The following is an 18,729-nucleotide window of genomic DNA, read 5'->3' as shown; positions in this document are numbered from 1 at the left end:
CTCCCTCTCCCTCTCCCTCTGGCTCTGGCTCGTATTAAGTACCCGCTGTTGTCTCGTGTTAAAGTCCCCCTCCCCTCTCTCTCACCCCCCCAACACTAGAAAACACACTGCTACAGAACTAACATCCCTTGTAGCCAACCCCCCCCCGCCCCCCCTTGACTCTCTCCATCCTTCCACCTCCCCTAAAAAACCCACAGCTGTTGTGCCGGCTCTGTTGCTGTTTGTGTGAGAGAGAGAGTCTTTTGTCTGTGTGTCCTCTCGCTGCTCTGTTCTGTTTCATATCCCTGGTACCTCCTCTACCCTCAGGACAGGGGGAGGAGAGAGGGATAACAATCTGAAAGAACTATTCTGGATGGTCGGATTGGGCTGGTAGAGGAGTGTTAGTGTTAATGGTTAACCTGAATAACCTCCTCCGCAATTATGCAACCGCTTTATGCGGGGGCAACAACAATCAAATCCCGGCTATTCCATCTTTATGGCTTTACAGTCTAATCGTGAATTATGGGTTGAGATGGGGTGACTTTTTAAAAAAAAAATCCAAGGCTAAGACCTTGATGTATCCGAGTCTCTGGCTGCCCTGTTCCCGGTCAGGCTTACTCATACCGTACTATTTTACTATTTATAGTACTATTTCATCATCAAAATCAAATTAGAGATAACATCAAGAGAGATTGTCACTCACGGAACCTCTGTAGCATTTCTTCACATCTTCAAAGGTCAGGTTGTCAATCAACTGTATCCTGAACACAGAGAAGCAGATGTAAGACAGTGTGAAAAAACGATAGAAAGATGTTAGCTTTTGCTGTTGACTCCTAATACTATATGTTTGATGGCTTGGGCTATTGTGCATATATATACAGTCATGTGAAAAAAGATAGGACACCCCATGAAAACCGTTGTCTTTTTCAACATATTTAAACATATAGACATTTGATATTAATTTTAACAATACTGAGAGATGGAGGTAATATACCTAAACAAATACAACAGATTTAAAATAAATAAATAATTATGATTTATAAAATGTAATTAATAGAAATGCAATTTTCTTGTGATTAACACATTTATTACTAGTTAAAATGCCTAATTGTAACTAATTAAATCAAGTGCACCACATCTGGTGCAAATGATTAGAACATTGTTAGAGAGGATTCTGGTTTGCTCTTGATTATTAAAGTGAGTGGTATCACCATGACGAGATCAAAAGACTGGGAAGGGATTTAACAATTAGAAATCAGTCTGGGAAATGTGGAGAACAAACAATTGCCAACATGGCCAGGTCAGGCCGTCCTAGCAAGTTCAACCCAAGAGCAAACCGCAAGATGCTTAAAGAAGTCTCCAACAATCCTAAAATGTCATCACGGGACTTACAGGTAGCTCTTGCCACAGTTGATGTCAAAGTACATGCATCTACCATCATAAAGAGACTGCACACGTTGATTTTCATGGGAGGTGGAGGAAACCCTTGCTCTAAAAAAAGAGCCAGAGAACACATAGACAAACACCAGGGGCCCTATTATGCACTTCATAAATAAGACGAGGCGGTAGATCTAAACTTAAGACGTGGAGGCGTGGTCAAGGCCACTTTGCTATTATGCGTGCGGTAGTGGGCGCCTAAAACCCGGCGCTAAGCAAAGAAATTAGTCATGGGTGTGTTTTGGGCGTCTTCTCAATCAACCCAATCAGCGTGCCAGGTGCCATTCCCTTTAAGAACCGGCTGCGTTGAGTCATTAGCGCTATGCTATTATGGAAGTCCTAAGAAGGAGGTCAGCGCGCTTCTCTGCAGAAGAAAGTAACGTGCTCGACATATGTCAGTTACTGCCTGACGGGTGAAGCGCAGCTCATACAAGCATTGCTGCTCTGTAAACAGAATAAAAGAATATATATAGGCTATATTATACATATTTTAATAATAGGCTATAATATAATTGTAATTGCAATATATTATAGCATTATTAACAGTTGGATCACCAATTGAAAGCGCTAAAATGCTTAGATCACGAATCCAGGATTGATTTGAGATTTGGCCCGAGGTAACAAAGTCGTTGCCGGTATATGCGCTCGGCGCGCCGTCTTCGTCTATCATAATTCCTTCCTAGGATATATTCCATTGTTCTCTCTCTCTGGCTTAACATTTGCCAGTGGTGGCATTTATACTGTGACCGTAATTGACGTCTTGCCGTGGAGCCACGTGCGTGTTCATGTGTGCCCACATGCATGCGCAAACCGCGGAGGCGCGCTCGTGTTTCAAAACGTGCATGAAGTCTAAACTTAAGAACTTTTCAAACCACTTCTTAGCGCTAGGAGCAAAGTCAGATCGCATAATAGCAGGGGCGCCTAGTGCACCTCATTAACATATGAACACTCCCACAATGAGCAATATATGCACGGGAGTTTTACGTCTTATGTGTGGGCGCCTATCGACACCTGCATAATAGCAGTAGCGCGTATGAAGCGCATAATAAGGGTGGCGGTAGGTCTTAACCTGGCGGTGCGTCTTAATTAAGACTTAAGACGGCAAGTTAAGAAGTGCATAATAGGGCCCCAGGACTTCTGGAACAATGTGCTTTGGACAGATGAATCCAAAGTTGAATTATTTGGGCACCGTAACAGAAGACATGTTTAGCGCAAACCAAAGATATTTTGAGCACAAGAACCAGCACAAGAACCAACTGTGAAGCATGGGGGCGGAAATATGGTTTGGGGCTGCTTTGCTGCAGCAGGGCCTGGCCAGCTCACCATCATAGAATCCACTATGATTTTTTTTATTGTATCAGTGGGTGCTTGAGGACAATGTGAGACCATCTGTCCAAAAAAAATGTATTAAGCTGAAGCGGATGTGGACCATGCAACATGACAACGACCCAAAACATTCCAGTAAATCCACTTGAAGGGCTCAATGGCTCAAAAGAAAGAAATGGAGAGTTTTGCAATGGCCATGTCAAAAGTCATCTTAATCCTATTGTGATTTGACAGGCAGTGCATGCAAGACCCTCCTCAAACATCACACAGCTGAAAGAAGTCTGCATGGAGAAATGGGAAAAACCTTCTCCCAGTCGATGTCAGAGACTGGTAGACCGTTATCTGAAATGTCTAATTGAGGTTATTTCAGCCAAAGGGGGCAATACCAGCTATTAGGGCATAGGGTGTCCTAACAGCTGGTATTGCTATTGCAATTTTGTAACTCAATATATTTCCATTGCAGCTATTCACATCGAAACTAAAACTACACAACTAAAGAAATTGTAAAAAATTGATTGTTTTAATCCATTAAAAAAGGTTGTGTGCAATAAAGGGGAATGACAAAGGAAGAAAGTATTGAACACAGTAAGAAGAAGCACTAAACCAGCTATATAATATAATCAGATCAATACAACTGTTGAACTTTATTGTAAACAGAGTGTGCAATGGTTCTCTCCTCAAGAGCTGACTGTGAGGCTAGTCAACAGCAGTAGTTAGTAGCTATCCAGTGATAGTAGTAGTTAGCTAGTAGATGCTATCCAGTGTGACCGATATAGAGAGAGGTTCTTTTGGGGAGGGCCTATTTCTTCTCCATTTTAACCATGTTGGAAAGCAGTGGCACATTTCAACACTATCATTACCTGTGGCATCCAAGTTATGAACTGTGTACACAATTATGGACTGAGTCTGACCTTGGCATGTCAAACAGTATTGTGTGTGTGTGTGTGTGCGTGTGTGTGTGTGTGTGTGTGTGTGTGTGTGTGTGCGCGTGCGTGCGTGTGTGTGCTGTTTATGACATCACAACCTCGGCAAGATTCAAGGTCGGGTCAAGGCCACCAAAACAACCTTAACACGTCAACATGTAATGAACTGTAGATATGCGTACCGTACGTACACAAAACAGAAAACACACATTCAAGTTAAATTGACGCAGACATAATAATTAATACCTTAGAACACACATGCCAGCCGACAAGCTATCTTGTCACACACAGACAGCAAGCAAAATGCACAGAGGGGATAATGGTGACTTCCTGAATAACCAGACTAGCCACGCAAACTGTCAAGCTATGTGACCCTGTCACCAGTAACACTGGATAAGCACAGGTAGAGGGAGGTCCAACCTCTGTGTACATAACAGTGGCAAACCAGTAGCTACAAAAACAACCAGAGTGGCGCTCTGGAACTCCATAGAAACATAAAACACAGTGTGGGTAGGACACACAGAACACGATAAAGAATGTTATACATCCTTAACATTTGAATTGACCCTGGGCCAGAATGTGGCACATTCTGAACATGTTCTACTGATTCTATTTGTAATGTGTCCCAATGAGGAGACCATTGTCCAGAGAGGTTGGGTTTTTTCTCGATCATGAAGAGACCACTTTATGATGGTTTTGACCTTTGGGTGAATGGCCATAACCAGTGAGCGCATGCATGCACGCACGCACGTGTGCACACACACACACACACAAAAAGACGCATGCATGCCTGTGCGCAGACACAGGCACGCATTTGCACACACACACACACACACACACACACGCACATCACACACGTGCGCGCACACACACACACACACACCATCTTAGTGGTCCATTGTGGTTGATGGCGGCGCTGGCTTTATTTGGGATTGGGGTGGGGGAGAATTATGACTTCTGATTCTGACTCACTTCATTTTTGCAGCGCATCATTTAGCTGAGGCGGCTGTGGCTCAGGAGGTAGAGCTGGCGTCTAATGATCGCAAGGTTGGCAGATCGGGGGTTCGAACCCTGGCTGGCCAAATGTCAAGGTGTCCTTGGGCAAGACACTGAACCCCAAATTGCTCCCAATGAGCAGGCCCGGCGCCTTGCATGGTAGCTTGCCGCCATTGGTGTGTGAATGGGTGTATGAGAGGCCATTGTAAAGCGCTTTGGAATAAGGCGCTATATAAGTCAGTCCATTTAGCTGGCTGTAGAGGGCTTAGCGCGGTAAGCGATGGTCTGGCATGCATATTATATGGCTGAGTCATTGAAGGTGTCATTTGGCTAATAGTACTGCCTCGATGCATGTGGTGTCGGTATTGGAGAGGATTGAATTGTGGGAGATGTGGTTCTCCCAGGAGAGGCCAAGGATCCACTGTAGGCATCTGATCTGAAAAGCCTCTAGGATTTTAACACATACACACACACACGCACCCAGCCACACCCACCCATCCATCCCCCCACAGGCGCACACGCACGCACGCACGCACACACGCACACACACACACACACACACACACACACACACACACACACACACACAGGCATCCAAATGGACTCACGAGGAATGCCCTTAGCACTGCAGGGTAAGTCACACCGTCGTTTCGCATGACTCCTGTTAACACAGACAAATTACCCCAATATAAATAATGTACCTTTTCAATATCTGAGTCAAACAAGGGACAATGAACAATGCTGAGAGCTAAATGACGCATATTCATATGTCTTTCCTCCTCTTTGATCTACTCTCCTTGAGTCACAAGACTGTGAGTGTGACCACAGACCCCTTAGCATCTCATGTCGTATTAGCTCCTTCTGTTTTGCCCTTCTGGTTAGGGACTGTTGGCCAGGGTTCGAGTTATAAGCTGATCTCTGTGGGGGTCTCCAAAATAACAGTGCGAAATGTTCTCATGCACGCGCGAATCATGCCCACACAGCGATGGGACTTACAAGTTTTAATTAGCTATAGGCAGTAGCGGATTAAGGTGGTCAGTGGCCCTAGGCTACTCCTTTGTGTGAGGACCCCCCGCCCCCATACACAAGCCTCCCCCCTCCCCAAAATATACAACTCACGAGCACCCTGCACACACACCACTCATAATGCTTTACCATAAAACACTTAAACACTTTAATAACACAATAACACAACAGTGTTAATAATGCAAAGAATAAAAAAAAAAGTTCAGTGCATTCAGTTCTGTCTCTATTGCTCTCCTCTCCCGTTGTCTCTCTGTTACTGTCCTGTTGTCCGTCTCTCTGTTGCTCCCCTCAGCTCTAAATGACAGAAATGAATTAGCTAATTAGTTGGCATGTAAACATATAGTTAGGGTTGGGTACAGTTTGGGTTTTATTCGATACCGGTGACAAATCGATACTTTAAAAACGGTACCGGTACCGAAACATCATCCTCATCCTCATCCTCCTCCTCAAATACCAACATATCCTGACGCTACAGCTGCAGGCTACTCATTTCACCACATCAACAGCCCCACATGAAACAACAGCTATAAAAGCGATAGTCACACATGTATCTCGGCCAATAATTGTGTTATTTTTGCTATACAGAAGGAGCGAAAAATACATGTACACTAGGTTAGTAAAAAGTAAAAGCCACCTTACCTTTACGGAGACAAGATAGACCTGTTTGGTCTGTTTTCAGTAGGCTGCGGTCGCGGTCCTGGAACCCATGATGCTGACGTCCGATGTTCTTTCTTTATCCAAGATTGGATGAACGGGAGAGGGTCAAAAAATTGCCTTTTTTTGGGCGGCATGGTAGCTACTGTATGTATATACTCCTGTATAGCTAATGAATGAATGTTTGCTTCTCAATAATAGGCTAGGTGCACGATCTCACTACTTCCTGAAAGGCAACTGGTATATGAACATATCCTGTCTCACTCTATTGGTTTAATTGATTAATCAGCTGTGCACTGTGTGTTCCAACGGTTTACCGCACAGCTGATTAATCAACCTTTTGCTGTTGTACAATATTCTACTGCGCCCCATGGTGTCTTGGTGGTGAAGTGCAGGCAGTCAAAGGCCTACTGTCATTCACAGGAGATTAATGGTGCGCGTAGCTCTTTTGGAAAACGTGTTTATTTTACAATATTTATAATATAAATTAAATAATATTCATTACATTGACATTTTGATCAAATAATAGTTGTGGTAATGTATTATTAGCGACCCCCACAGATTTTTGATTTTACTGCCTTCATGGGAGCTCAGAGAGTCTCAGACCATCTCTATGGGAGCTCAGCTCCCATTGGCTCCCACATAACTCGAACCCTGCTGTTGGCCAAAAGAGCAGTAAAGACTCCTCTGGCTCTGGTAGGTACCAGTGTGTGTGTGTGTGTGTGTGTGTGTGTGTGTGTGTGTGTGTGTGTGTCCGTGCGTGCGTGTGTGTGTGTGTGTCTTTGTTTGTTCAAGTGTGTCTAGACCAGGTGGAGTACTGCTGGTCTCTTATCCTGGTGTACTAAACAGAGTAACATGTTTATGTAACCAGAGGAGATGGGGGGGCATAAAGTAGAAAAAGAGAAAGATTTAGAAAGATAGAGTTAGGAGGGATGGAAAGACATGTGTGAGACGGAGAGAGGGGAAAAGAGAGAGAAAGAGAAATAGAGACTATATTATACTATACAATAGACACTGTTCTAACAATCGTCTGACAAAGAGACAGCAGTATAAAAGTAAACGTTCATACATCAACATGGGCCCCATAACCAAAATACAGTATCATAGCTCAACAAAAACGACTACAAAACTCACAAAGCAAACATCACAAAGCAAACATCTTTTAAACCAATCCTTGGTTTAAAAATATACGAGCACTCATGCTAGAATGACACACAGGACGAGGGTCAAAGGCAGTTGAGGCAGTCGAGAGGGTCAGAGATGCTGTGACTTCCTGCTGAGTCTGTGAGCGAAAACAGGGTCTTTTACAGCTGAGCGTCACATCTGTGAGAGGAGAGAGGGGCCGCGTGTCCCTAAACGCTGGGGTGATGACCCATTGGACCGTCCAACCCCAGGCGCTGGGACGTCCTGCTCTCAATGGAGGGTTGTTTTTCACCCCGTTCTGCTCTGCTGCCAATGGAGGAGAGCATCTACCCTTCTCTCTCTCGCTCTCTCTCTCTCTCTCTCTCTCTCTCTCTCTGTCTCTCTCAATTTCTCTCTCTCTCTCAATTTCTCTCTCTCTCTCTCATCCAAGGATAGCAATGTTTTATATACACATCTGCAGTCAGCAGGGGATTATGGAGTATATCAAATCGTATTTCTCCATAGGGAATATGTCTGTCCGCACAATTGAATGGAATCGCTAGCTTTTCAGTGGCGTAGCTGGTTTACATCAGGTATTTAGTGGGCAGTCAGGTGTGTTGGAAAACAGAGGTGTCACGTGTCGTGTCATGTGACCTTGAGTGCAAGGAAGCAACACTGTTTGCGGCAGCGTGGCACCTGTCACAGCGGGGTCGTTTTAGTCGGATCCGCAGTGACGCTCAGCTCAACAGCTGGGTCCGCTGTGGAGTTAGAGATTAGAGGGGTGAGTGTAACCCGAGTTGAGATGATAAACTCACTTTTACTCGAGTTAAAATTAGGGATGTCCCGATCCCACTTTTTCACTACCGATACCGATACCGATACCTGGGCTTCGGGTATCGGCGATACCGATACCGATCCGATATTTGTATACATTTTTTGACCCCTGAATATTATATATTTTTTTTATTTATTTTTTTCCTAACACCAGGGGAGCCACCCCTCCTAAATTTCGTTGTTTCGTACCTGTACTGTAGCAATGACAATAAAGACCATTCATTCATTCATTCATTCAAATACCTCCCCAGTATATAGTCCACACCAACAACAGTTAAATTAAAGACTGCCAGCCTTTATTAAAGCAACAAAAATAGTACTCTGCAGTACTCAGTGACCAGTACTCAGTAACTGGTTTAAAGTTCAAACTATTTAAACAGCAGCATTCATGCCAAAGGCGAGTGCTTGAAATGGCCTACCATTTTCCGCCCGTTAGCCAGTGCGTCACTCACGCTGCGCTGCGACAACAGTCCCTCATGCACAATAAGCTGCATAGTGTGCGCAAAGCATCCCAGACTCGCCACTCCAAGTTGGTCCATGCCCTTCTTCATATTTTTAGCATTGTCTCTTAAAACGACATGGACTTTGCTTTTGTTAATTTTCCATTCGAGCAGCATCTCCTCCATGGCTGCCTTAATGGAATCCCCAGTGTGTGAGCCACGGAACTCACGGGCATGCAGCACCGCTTTCTTGAAAGTAAAATCAGAGTCTATCCAGTGTGCTGTGAGACTCAACAACGACATTGGACACACGTCTGAGCTCCAAATGTCCGTTGTGAAGCTAATAGCATCGACATTCTCCAATAGTTTGGCGAGGAACTCACACACTTCATTGTGCATTTTCGGGATGGCATTTTCGGTTATATAATGCCGACTGGGCAAAGTATAACGCGGCTCTAGGTGTTCAATTAAACTCCGAAACCCCACATTCTCTACCACCGAAAGTGGTTGGTCGTCGAGCACAATAAACCGAACCAATTTCTCCGTTATTGCTTTTGCAATTTTGCTAAATGGACTTTTTTCGTCTTTAAGACTGAAGTATTCCCACACTGCTGACATGACTCTCACAAAGCTACTAGCCAACTGTCATGCACGTGACCACTGGCGACTACTGTTGTCGTCACTTGAGCGACACGCCGGAACGGGCACGCGGATCGGGCACGCGGATCGGAGCCTTTTTTTTTTCTGGTCCGATCTCCGATCCAGCATTCAGGACCAATATCGGGTCGATATCCGATCTCAGTATCGGATCGGGACATCCCTAGTTAAAATATATCCCCCCCGCCGCCGGCGTCATGGAACTGCTAGCTTTGTGGTGGTGGAGCTGGTCAACATCAGGTGTTTCACTAGATGGTCACAGGTCTGAGACTCGGGTGTGCGAGGAGGCAATACTGTTACACTGTTACGCAATACACACAGCAGTGTGACTCCTGTTATGAATACAGTACAGTACAACCCCTCCTGAGGGCGAACATACAACAGAACAGAAATGTAGAGTAGCAGTGGAGTAGAGGTGAGCTGTTGGCCACCGCCTGCTCCTCTGCATATGCCTTGCCTGTTGGATACTGTCTATAAATAGACGCTATTGCTGCTCTGGTCTTCCAGGTGGAGGAAAGTACAGGAAGTCCATAGGGGCAGACTCTCTCTCTTTCTCTCTCTCTCTTACTTTGAAGCACCTGCCACATACACACACACACAGGGCCTAAACAACAGCCGTCCAGGGAAGACAACCAGGTATGAATTCAACTACTGTAAGTCTCGCTTTATGCCTTAAATGCACAAACCAAAATTCTTGAAGATTCAAGAATAGCAAAGTGCAGCAAAGAGGGAAAATCAAGTACAAGACATCGAACACCTTTCTCTAAACCCTTGAAAACAAACCTGGGCCACTTGGGGGAACGGGTCAATAGTGTCAATAATTCAACCGAAGAAAGTGGAAATGCGACAGAGGAACAGTGGAGAGGTCAGAGAGGTTTAAGGCGCGACCCTCCCTCTGGGATGTTTAAGGCTCTCCGGCGTCAGACTGAGCCATGGGAGGAGGCTGATGGATTAGAATTAGAATCAGAGAAACACAATAACATGACTGACCTCAAAACAACAGGAGACATTTGACTTTGAAACTACGAATGTTGAGTTTCCCCTGGGCTACAGATGCTAACTGCTATGAGGACAGATCTTGAGGTAAATCGAAAGAAAAGACAAGCTTCACACTAGTTTTCCAAGGTCTTACAGTGATCGAAAGAGATCATTTGTAAGCTTCACACTAGTTTTCCAAGGTCTTACAGAGATCATTTGTACAATTTCAGTCACTAATCTGCGCACAAGAACCCAAAACAGGTCCTGTCTGCCTGTCAGTTTCACGCAATAAGTCTATGCACCACATGCACGTCTGGAGCAGTTAGAACATTGAAACTAGTTACGGATAGATAGATAGATACAATAGATATGAAACAGCCATATCGCTGGGTATAGCTCCATTTCATACCAAAATATGAGGTTTAAAAAATACAGACGTAGTCACAAAGATCCCATATAATTTCTTTGTAAATAATTTCTAGCAAAAGGTGCCATGCTTACAATTAGGTGTGGCTAACCATGACCATTTGAATTCCTACTGTACATTGAATGTGTTTCACTTTCATTGAAACTGCTGAACGGCACAATCCCAATCACAACATCACACAGTCACACAAATTGCATCCTGAAACAGACTCCATAGGATTATAATGGCCCCGCCTCAGATGCATGTTACATAATTCCCACAGGGCCTATCATCATAGAGACTGGTCACAGCACCACACACAACGACTTAGGGCCTTTTCTGTCACATGGCTCCTACAATAAACAATCTGTGTATGTGTGTGTGTATGTTTGTGTGTGTGTGCGTGTGTGTGTGTGTGTGTGTGTGTGTGTGTGTGTGTGTGTGTGTGTGTGTGTGTGGTGCAGTGCACCTGCCTGAATTGCGATTGCGGGGGTCCTTGTGTGTCCTCATCCTTGGAGGGCTCCAGGTCCTGTGGGGGGAGGGGGCCTCCCTCCTCACTCTGCTCCTGGTGTTCAGTCATGGTCCTGGGCCTGAACACACACACACACACACACACACACACACAACATTGACTCAAAAACAGTCTCCCACCATCTCTGTCCCCATACAAAGAACCCAAATGGTTTTGAGGTCATACAGATGGCTGGCCTCACAAACAGGCCACACAAACACTCACACCCAACGTGTGTGGAAAAACAAGCAGACACACACACACACATACAGACACACACACACTCACTCACTCACACACACACACACACACACACACACACTCACACTCACTCTCACATACAGACACACACACACTCACTCACTCACTCACACACAGAGACACACACACTCACACTCACTCTCACACACACACACACACACACACACACACACACACACACACACACACACACACAGCTGTTGTTAGGGACAGAAACAGCAGTTGTCAGTGCCATCATCCTTTATCATTACAGGTGTGAGCTGCGTTGTGCTCCGTCAGAACCCTGACTCAGTCTCCTGACTTCTCTGCATCCTGAGTTTCCTATTCATTATCTCTAATTGGCTTTAGTCATTACAGCTGAGGCAATAACTTTTCTGTCCAGAGACACACACCTCTTCCTGATTCTAGGGGTTATAGATGACTATCTCCCCCAAGGTGTTAGTCTCACCACACTAGATAAAGTTGTCCCTTAATGCTGATCTAAGATGTATTTCTCAGTCTCATGGTTACTCAGAGGGTATTCTGGTAGCCCGTCATCTGTGCTGTAGGGCTCCCACAGGTTCTCCACACCACTGCACTGTAACAAACTAGTCCAGGATAGATATTATAGCATAACCTCTTTTAGTGAGAGGAGCAGAGAGGAAAAACTGAAAATGTTGTGTATCTGTGCGTGCGTGTGTGTGTGCGCGCGTGTGTGTGAGAGAGATAGAGAGAATGAGTCCCGGCCTCTATGGACTTCCTGTGTTTTTCAATAATGGTGAGAGAGAGAGTGAGAAAGAAAGAGAGAGCCCCAATGGACCGTGCCTTAGCTTGTCTAAACCTGCAGCTGGCATGGCAATACTAGCACAAAGACACACCTAGAAAAATGTATGTCTTCAACATGTTTCAAAATATATGACGCATATATGACACATCCAATTGGTAGACAGAAGGAGCGAACGTTGTCGGTTGAGGCAGAGTTCGCTATAGATCAGACAGGGATTAACCTCCTCTTTCTGGAAACAGTACAGAATGACCAGAGTACTGTGGTATGACCTAATATTGGACACAGACACTGACAGGTATTGTACCTGTACTATACTGTATAAGTACTGTATGTATTACCAGTTGATTAGCTATATTAACTGAACACATACTACTGTAGTTGTATGATATACTGGTATTGTGTGATCTAGTACAACACCAACAATGTTGTTCACTGAGTCAAGTTTCTGTGTCAGAATAATGTATCTAATTGGCTAATCTGAAGCGATCTTTTGGCTCATCATACTGACCTCCCTCTCTCTGACCTCGCCTGGCGTACTGCGACGTCCTCCATGTGAATGTTTATCATCAGGCATCAGCCTCCTTCGTTCCTCTCCTCCTCCTCCTTCTCCTCCTTGTCCTTCTTCTCCGTATTAGCGCACACTTACTGGGCCATCACAAGACAGTTTCCAATCCAATTAGCTGTAATCTAGTTAAGCTCTGCAGTCTCTGGGACCTCTGTTAAAGGAGTAGAACACTGTTGTTATTCTCCCACCTCCCTCCCTCCCTCTCGCTCTCCTTTCCTTCTTCTTACAAAGGCCTGTTTGCAAACGAGGTCTCCAGACTAGAATTAATCAGATCAAAATCATTCATGGACGCCGCTTATAATCCAATGATGAAACCTGTTGTCATTGAAGTCTATTGATCAAAATCAGCTGATCAATTCGTCAAAATCATCACACGCACGCACGCACGCACGCACACACACACACACACACACACACACACACACACACACACACACACACACACACACACACACACACACACACACACACACACACACACACACACACACACACACACAGGAGAGCCTGGAGTTTGTTACATTTACATTTATATTACATTTACATTATTGGCATTCAGCAGATGCCTTTATCCAAAGTGACTTACAACAAACACATTTGACTAAGTAAGTGAATCATCTATCCACCAGTCATAGCAGGAGTAAATGACCTGGGGCCATTGGTAGTCATCATGCTAGAAGAAACAGAAGGAAGAGAGGAGAAGGGTAGTTTAAAAAGGGTGTCTACTTTAACACCTGCAACAAGGATATGTTGCGTGACATAAGTGATTTAGTAAAGCATGCATGTGCATGAAGAGTCACCTTGCCTGCGACCTAAAGACTTGTGGTTAGCTTCCCAGGCTAATGCATGGGCTATAGCTCAGCAGGCTAATAGCAGTATCATACCTGTCAAAATAATATCATGAAGGCAGGTTGAGAACAGGCAGGTGACGTGTCTGTGAGAACATAACACCAAGTCTTTGGACTGTCTGATACTGTATACATAAGCTCCACATGGGGACTTTTTAAATTATTATTATTGATTTATTGATTATAGATTTTTTTCTCCTTCCCATGAATGTGGTGTTTAACTGAGACACAAACGCTGCGAAATGTCTCAAATATATTGGTAACACTTTACCTTACAGTCACATGTAAAGGGTTTATAAATGGTTTATAATTAGCTAATAAATCAATTAAATAATCATCTGTTATTATTCAATTATAACCCTTTTACAACAGGTTATGTCATTAGGATGGTCGATAATCACGTGATGCTTGCCAAAGAAGGAGCTTGCAATCAGGAGTTATTAATGCTAAAACTAACCCTGATGTGAAATAATGCAATGTTCTTTTCAATTGTTACATAGTGGTTGCACAGTTGGGAAATTGGATTTGCTATTGTAATTGTATTTGTATTTTCGCTAGCTAAAATCAATGCCAAATGAGGCTAGGAGGTAGTAGCTACAGTAGTTAGCCAAAACCATCTGTAGCAAACCTGTAAGCTGATCAGTCAATGTGAAACGCATCTTTCTAACTGTTTATTAACGTATCTATTTTCATTCACGTTACATTAGGGTTACATTTCATCTGTCAGAAATGTTGATACCTCATTCAATAATGTTGGTAACTAATTAATAATTGGCTAACGGTGTTACATACGGAGGTCATCAAGCTCACCATCCCAACAGCTGCACTGGATTCGGCCGCAACTCCTTCAGTTTAGCGGCAGCAAACGATTGGATACAGAACACACTCAAACTCACATCACCTACCATTGTCAAAAATAAACTTTCCGGGGTCATAGTTCACTGTTGTTCCTGCTGATTGCCCCCCCCCCCCCCCCCCCAGCCCCACATGCACACACACACACACACACACACACACACACACACACGCACACGCACACGCACACGCACACGCACACGCACACGCATACGCATACGCATACCCCCCCCGGGTGTATTTGCTGACGCTTTTATCCAAAGCAACATTGCAGAGAGTGCATACATTTCAGTATAACCACGTGCAAACACCGTTTTGGTCATTCGTCTCACTGCAGTGTGTCTGCCCTGAATAACACGGGAGAGTAAATTGCAGTGTCGGTGGAGGTGTCAAGGGGAGTTGACAAATTCAAACACCTATGGTGTTCTACGATCAATATTTACGCATAGTCGAAAAATAGGGCCCTATATTTCATCATAAGGGGCTGCTGACCAGTGTTGCATCGATCGATCGCTCCCTGTGGCATTACTAATTAAATAATAGAGTCGTGCGTGTCTTTGATACAGTATAAAATCAGATAGGATAATATCTTAAACATTGTATACTGTACATTATAAGAATATGCATAATTACTTCTTAGGAAATAAATGTTAGAGCCTTTATGCAAGAACTGAAATGGTTGTTAATGAATACGTGGGTATCGTAGTAATCTCTTCTAATCATCGGAATTCATCTTCACCATATACTGTAATATATATATACTATATATATATATATATATATATATAATAATACAGCAATAAAGTAATAATGTCTAACATTCTAACTGCCCACCGTGACATCATAGACCGCTTTATGACAGTAACCTGGACAACCTCTTTTCAACCTTCCAAATGAACACTCTGAACATACACAATTCAACTGTTTCTCTTTGAGTGCAGCTGTGTTTTCAATTTGCTGGATTTGAGCTCTTTCTAAATAGCTTTGAAGTTTTCCATTGTAATTTTTTGCATTGCTATTTTGGTGGCCCTCAACACCCTGGAGCTCCCGGACAGGGAGGTCTTTATGGACACACTCATGCCCCCCATGGTGCCCCGGCAGTGGGCCAGCACTCCTCCGCTCCAGGTAGACACCCAGACGGCCCTGACGGACCTCTTCAACCGCTGGGCAAACTGGCTCACCAAAGTGATGACGACCCCGGAACGCGCTAACCCTAGGACCAGGGTAATGGCTACTACACCCACCGTCAGACCCCCTCGTAGCCACACAACTGACCTCAAGAGTGGGGAGATGGCTAAGGCCAATGAGACCGTGTGGAGCAGGGAGGTTGGAGAGGTTGATGGCAGGATACAGACAAAACTGGCCACCACAGATAACATTACCAACACTCACCAGAGGACCAGCGTGGTTATGGCTTCACCCACCATGAGTCCCCCTCATATCTAGGTAACCGACTTCAGGAGTGGGGAGATGGCTGATGCCAATGAGACCATGTGGAGGAGGAATGTTGTAGAGGTCTATAACATGCCAGAGATGACCAAACTGGACACGGACACCACAAGGAACATTACCAAAGCTCACCAGAGGACCAGCGTGGCTGAGGCTTCACCCACTGTTAGTCCCCCTCATATCCAGGTAACCGACTTCGGGAGTGGGCAGATGGCTGATGCCAATGAGACCATGTGGAGGAGGAATGTTGTAGAGGTCTATAACATGCCAGAGATGACCAAACTGGCCACCACAATGAACATTACCAACGCTCACGAAAGGAAGACCAGTGTGGCGAAGGATAAACCCACCATCAATGCACTTTGTTTTCATGTCACTGACCTTACGAGTGCGGAGAGGCCGAAAGCTAACGGGACTGTGTGGCGGAGGAAAGTTGCAGAGGTGCCGAGGCCCAACTGGTGTCACGGTTCACCCTCCGACGCATCACCAAGAAGAGAGGAGGTCGTGGGTCAAAGAATTAGCCAATCGGCGCTCGGCCTCTTACACTCTTACAAGAGGATATTTTACCCACTGCAGTTGATCTGTGTGACATCATTAATTGTAGATGTTTACAGCAAATAAACACATTTTCTTCTTTCAATCATGTGCCTAATTATGCCTTTTTTTGTTGGGTGAAAATCTACTTCAGTGTTTACCTCAGTTTGTTACAATAGGGTATTATTGTTGACAGCTTTGTCGAGATTCATTACGTAATTATGATTTGACAGAGGAAAAAGTATTTCAAATGTGCGGGTATGAGATCAAGTGCCTGGCCTGCACGTGTGTGACTACCAGTCCGATGATAATTCAATCAGCAACACCAGCATTTAATACAGAGAGAGTTATGTAAGGTGAGTGGTCTGAGTGATATAGAAGCATTAAGCAAAGTGTTCAACACTTGAGTTCAATATCCGGCTTTCCACAGCAAGTGGTGATCGTGCATAGAACTCAGCCTTTGTTCAGTTTGTTCTGTATGAAGAACACTTTTACAAATCCAACTGTCATCGCTGAGATGTATAGAGTATTTCAGAAAGTTCTATTCTTGTATTTGTGTGTTTTATATTTGAGTATGAAAACATAATAGTGTATAACAGGCTACTGTTTATGTAGTGTAACACTGAAAATGCAAAAGGCCTACTGATAATCTCATCATAGTACTGTTTTCCGCTGACCAATGTTTCTTCTTTCTTTTCTTGATTAACTTAAACACTTCAGCTTCATATGATACCCACGCACCCACCCATGAATCATACTGAACGTTCTCAAATTCCACTTTCTATTGGGAGGGGAAACTAATATAAAGTAGCATAGAATAGGTCTGTATGTCCACCCTCCACTGGATGACAGCCTCTATCTAGGTCAGACGGTTTTGGAAGCCACATGGGCTTTCTTCCAAACCGTAGGGATAACACCTGAGATAATTGTCAGATTAAAAATATGAGTTAATGACTCTGCAATCAGGGGAATGGGACGCTGTAACAGGAAAGAATCAAGCAGCTCTAGTGGATTTCCCGACGTCAATCTTAAGCAAGGCGTCAAGCACATCACAAATTGAACATTTGTTTGTGTGTAACTATATTGTATGTGTGTGTGTCTATCGGTAATTTCTTTCTGGTGTGTCTGTGCCTCATTTGTTTTTAGTGAGTTATGGTCGTAACCAGTTTGTAATCTAAATTTCTATGATTACGTATTCTGCCCTCTGGCTCATCACTGCGAAATAACCAGGTAACAAGCAATCCAACAACACATAGGCTGAGATCAATTCTGATCCTTTGACCTCTCTGTTTCATGAGCATGGTTCCTGTGTGCTGAGAGCATACTGTAATTGCTGACAGCAATACATGTAGTGCATACATAGCCCTTCATTACATGGAGTAAAACCAGTCTCCTAGAGTGAGGTTAAAATGTCAGCTGCAGAGGTTAAGGCGCGGCCAACACTTAAGTTAATATAAGTGGCATCATGAATCATGAAAACACCTTTAAAACGCAAACATTTGTGTAAAGAAAGTGAGTAAAAAAAACATCCCATGTTTCCTCCTCATGTCTTTAGACTCTAGATATCTCTACTGACTCTGAAGGCCGACAGTCCACAGGTAGCAGAGCTGTGCTGGTGTGTGACTGACCTGGCTCTGCTGGCTGCTATCCTCTGGCTGCAGGAACCATGGGGGAGATGGGGGTGATGACGGCGGCGTCTGCCCCTGCCTGTGGCCTCGTCACCGGGCAAGCCCAGGGCCTCAGGGCTGGCTGCGTACATAGTGCATCCCATGAACCCCCTCCCCCCCCTCCCCCGTGTCTGCCGCTGTACCCACGTTGTCCCAGAGCAAGAGGAGCCTCTCCTACTGCACCACGTCCCTATCGGCCCGTCCCTATCGACAACCTGCTCCGGTGCCACTGAGCTGCCCTGCCCTGCCCTCTGCGCCAGTGACTGCTGGTAAAGCCATTGCCTCAGCAGATCTCCCCCATCCCTCTACTCCTCTCTCTCCTCTAGCCAACCCCCTCCCTCCCCGCCCACCCCCTATAGAGGATAATCAGATTTCACATTTACACTCAACAAAATCATCCCTCGCATAATCTCCCCCCCCCCCCCACTGTTGCTGCTGTATGATCACGTTGTTGGAGCACGCACAGAGGGAGGCACATGTCACTGTCACTGTCAC

General features: G+C 44.7%; 1 protein-coding gene across 1 annotated transcript in view; it reads right to left on the bottom strand.

The window, feature by feature from the left end:
* The window catches only part of gramd2aa (GRAM domain containing 2Aa), a gene marked incomplete at both ends in the record, with an annotated part of 26,919 nt that extends 8,581 nt beyond the window's left edge, over positions 1-18,338 (bottom strand). Inside the window, 3 exons of the mRNA XM_080530820.1 lie at positions 683-733; positions 11,248-11,368; positions 18,196-18,338. Coding sequence (XP_080386946.1) covers positions 683-733; positions 11,248-11,368; positions 18,196-18,338 — 315 coding nt within the window. The remainder of the gene's footprint in view (positions 1-682; positions 734-11,247; positions 11,369-18,195) is intronic.
* Positions 18,339-18,729: the final 391 nt, after the last annotated feature.

The sequence above is a fragment of the Nansenia antarctica genome (genome assembly GCF_963989245.1).
Source record: "Nansenia antarctica genome assembly, chromosome: 5".
Classification (NCBI taxonomy): Eukaryota; Metazoa; Chordata; class Actinopteri; order Argentiniformes; family Microstomatidae; genus Nansenia; species Nansenia antarctica.
Note: the sequence above shows the minus strand (reverse complement) of the source record. Positions and strands in the feature narration are given on the sequence as shown.